Genomic DNA, 3,367 nt, shown 5'->3' on the forward strand with positions numbered 1-3,367 from the left:
ACTTCACGCAAGTGGGCCAAGTGTTGCTCGGGGTCGGCACTGTAGATCAAGATGTCATCAAAATACACGACCACACACCGACCAATGAAAGGCCGCAGAATCTGGTTCATCACCCTCATGAACGTACTCGGTGCATTCGATAGTCCAAACGGCATTACCAGCCATTCATATAGCCCCTCCCTAGTCTTGAATGCGGTCTAATTGGTCCATTCTTAGCCTAGGTAAAGTCCATCTTGTTGTGATAGAAATGAACTAAAACTTACATTCATCCCCAAGACGAATCCGAATCTGGTGATATCCACTCTTCAAGTCTAGCTTCGTAAAAATTATGGCGCCACTCAGCTGGTCAAGCAAATCATCTAAGTGAGGAATGGGAAAACGATACCTGACCGTTATCTTGTTCATGGCTCGGCTGTCTACACACATACGCCATGATCCATCTTTCTTAGGCACTAAAAGTGCCGGGACAGCACACGGGCTCATATTCTCCCGAATAAACCCTTTCGATATTAGCTCCTCCACCTGTCTCCTTAACTCTTCATGTTCAGCTGGGCTCATCCTGTAGTGTGGTCTGTTTGGAAGGGCCGCACCAGGCTGCAAGTCGATATGATGCTGGATGTCCCGCAAGGGTGGTAGACCATTTGGCAGCTCCTCAGAAAAGACATCCTGAAATTCTTTCAAGATCAGTAAGGACTAACAAGACGTAAGACCCTCCTCCACAACCTCCCTGCCTACAAGAGCAAACATATACTCTGCATCATGCAACTCCTCCTAAAATCGGGCAAGGGACAGCAAGTTGGTTGCGGTAACCGGATTCGCAGGTTCGGGCTCAATAGCGTCCCTCCCTCTGTTTGGTACCAGCACAATCTTTAATCCCTTATGCATGAAGTTGTATTTATTGGTTCGTCCATCATGGCTCATACTCCTATCAAACTGCCAAGGCCTTCCCAACAACAAGTGACACGCGTCCATCATGATAACATCACACCACACAGAGTCCCTATACCGGGGGCCAATAGAGAAAGTAACCAACGCGCGCTTCAGCACACTCACTTCACCTCCTTTCTTCAGCCATGCCAGCTTATATGGTTTAGGATGTGGCTCACTTCTTAGGCTCAATTTCTGCACAACCTCAGCAAATACGATGTTCTCACAGCTGCCCCAGTCTATCATGAAACGACAGACTTTATTTCCGATGGTGCAGGTGGACTGGAAGATGTTGTTACGTAGCTAGTCTTCGTCTGCAGCTCTCGGGGTCATACAAGACCTTCTAACCACCAGATTGGGCACTTCGTCTCCAGTCACAATTTCTTCCTCCTCCTCGTCAAACTCGACCTCTCCATCGCCTCCAGCTACATAAACTGCGTCATCAGACAATTCCTCTTAAATAAACATCGCCCTTTTTTCCCCTTTTCTGCACTCAGATTGCCGATGCCTGGGCTCTCCACACTTGAAGCACTTCGCCCCGCTACTGCTCGGCCCAATGTTGGCAGGCCTCATCGGACGTCCAGGGACAACACTACTACCGCCAGCTCGGACGGCCCCATTGGTTCCTGCAACGGCAACACCTTCACCGAACGCCCCGCTGCTCGCTCGCTTCTGCTGTCTCTGTCTCTCGATAATCAGGGCCCTCTGATGGGCGGAAGACACGTTAATAGGGTCGAACAAATTAACCGTGTCCTGTAACTGCACTCTCAGTCCACCAATATATCTCGCCACCAGCTGATCCTCGGTTTCCTTAAGCTCGTTACGAGCAACCAACTGGTAGAACTCATTGGTGTAATCATCCACCGACCTACTCCCCTGCCTCAAGTTCTGCAGGCATTGGTACATGATCCTCTGAAAATTATAGGGCAGAAAGGTAGCCCTCATCTTTTTCTTCATCTTTTCCCATGATGTGATCTTCGGTTTGCCCATCCTACTACGGGTAAGCTTCGTCTGCTGCCATCACGCCGACACCCTACCACGCAATCGAGTCGCCACAAGCTGTACCCGCTTGGTCTCAGGTACCCCTTTGAACTCCAAAACCTCTTCTACCGTTGCCAGCCAATCTAGAAACTCTTCTGGCTGCAAACCCCCTTGGAATTCGGGAATATCGGTCCGAATGCCTGTCTCCCATCGCTGCCTGTCTTCCTCGATTGGGTCCCTTTGCCGTCTTCGTGGAACATCAGCGAAAAAATTCTCCCTTTCCGACCCCGCTTCAGTTTCCTCTCGATCAATGTTAGAATTTGAATTAGGGTTTCTCCGATTCTGATTTTCCATAAGTGCAGCCACCTGCTGTGTTAGCTGCTCCATCATACGATCCAGCCTCTGCTCCAAATGTCACAGATTATCACGGTCATAAACATCTTCCACACGATCCCTCCTCCTAGGCGGCATCGTTGATCCAAGAACGAACCTGGCTCTGATACCAACTGACGCAGCATACAACGCGAGTAACCGTCACAGACTTGTTGATTCGTGCACGAATACCGGAACTACGACCCTCTATACCTGTTGATTCTACAAATACCAGGAAATAGGCATCAAACTCGAATCCGAGATTGGACAAAGCACGAAAGTTCTGAATTTTATTGATAATTCAAAAGACGACTCCCTTGCCCTAGGGCTTACAGAAAGCTTAAATATGGTATTAATAAACCTAAATTGCATAAAAGAACTAAACTTTTCAAAAATTGCAAAAACACCCTAATTAACATAAATTGCCTGTTTGAGGCCCTAAACAATGGAATTTGCCTTAAATATCGAAAAATCACGGCAAAGCGGTGAGTTTTGCTCCGGAGGCCATTTCCTTCAAGATAGGGCCGTCATAACCTATTTTTTTCCAGGTACCGACTCGCCAGGTCTTCTACCGTATCACCAAGGCAACTTCGGAAACAAATGGTAGTTGGTGCATCGCGAAGACTGGAGCTAAAGTCTCCAAGCTCCAGGCGGCCCTTGACTATGCCTGCGGTCATGGCGCGGACTGCGCCCCGATCCAACAAGGAGCCCTTTGCTTCGAGCCCAACACAATCGCTGCTCATGCATCGTATGCCATGAACGCCCTCTACCAGCACTTCGAGAAGAAACCTACCAATTGCGACTTTGGGGGTTCGGCCATGCTCACTTCCAGCGATCCAAGTAAAACTTCTTTTTCAAAGGGCCGCTTTTATTTGAAAACCTTTTCCGAATGATTAACCATTTAAAAATCTATCAATACTAAAAAATACTAACTCTTGTAGAAATGTTTGAAGTGTAGTGATATATACTCTCTTTCTTTATATCTTTGTTAGACTCATAATTCTCCTTTTAACTGAAGAGTACTAATTCCTTGACAAATTCCTCTTGTTTTCAGGTCATGGTAACTGCGTATATCCTGGCAAATAGC

At 47.5% G+C, this 3,367-nt stretch overlaps 1 protein-coding gene across 1 annotated transcript; it reads right to left on the bottom strand.

Moving 5' to 3' along the window:
* Positions 1–252: 252 nt before the first annotated feature.
* Positions 253–2,957, bottom strand: LOC116193578. The gene is made up of 6 exons (XM_031522322.1): positions 2,841–2,957; positions 1,993–2,310; positions 1,449–1,839; positions 1,263–1,361; positions 1,054–1,166; positions 253–666 (listed from the first exon to the last, which is right to left on the bottom strand). The coding sequence occupies exons 1-6, from the start codon at positions 2,955–2,957 to the stop codon at positions 253–255; spliced, it is 1,452 nt and encodes a 483-aa protein (XP_031378182.1).
* Positions 2,958–3,367: the final 410 nt, after the last annotated feature.

The sequence above is a fragment of the Punica granatum genome, chromosome 2 (genome assembly GCF_007655135.1).
Source record: "Punica granatum isolate Tunisia-2019 chromosome 2, ASM765513v2, whole genome shotgun sequence".
Lineage (NCBI taxonomy): Eukaryota > Viridiplantae > Streptophyta > Magnoliopsida > Myrtales > Lythraceae > Punica > Punica granatum.

Excerpts from the sequence above, each read along its gene's own strand:
- LOC116193578 (XM_031522322.1), bottom strand. The coding sequence starts at position 2,957 with ATGACCGCAGGCATAGTCAAGGGCCGCCTGGAGCTTGGAGACTTTAGC. Across the intron at positions 1,362-1,448 it reads CGGGGCGAAGTGCTTCAAGT|TTTATGTAGCTGGAGGCGAT; the intron begins GTGGAGAGCCCA and ends CTGATGACGCAG. Across the intron at positions 667-1,053 it reads GGCTGAAGAAAGGAGGTGAA|GATGTCTTTTCTGAGGAGCT; the intron begins GTGAGTGTGCTG and ends AAAGAATTTCAG.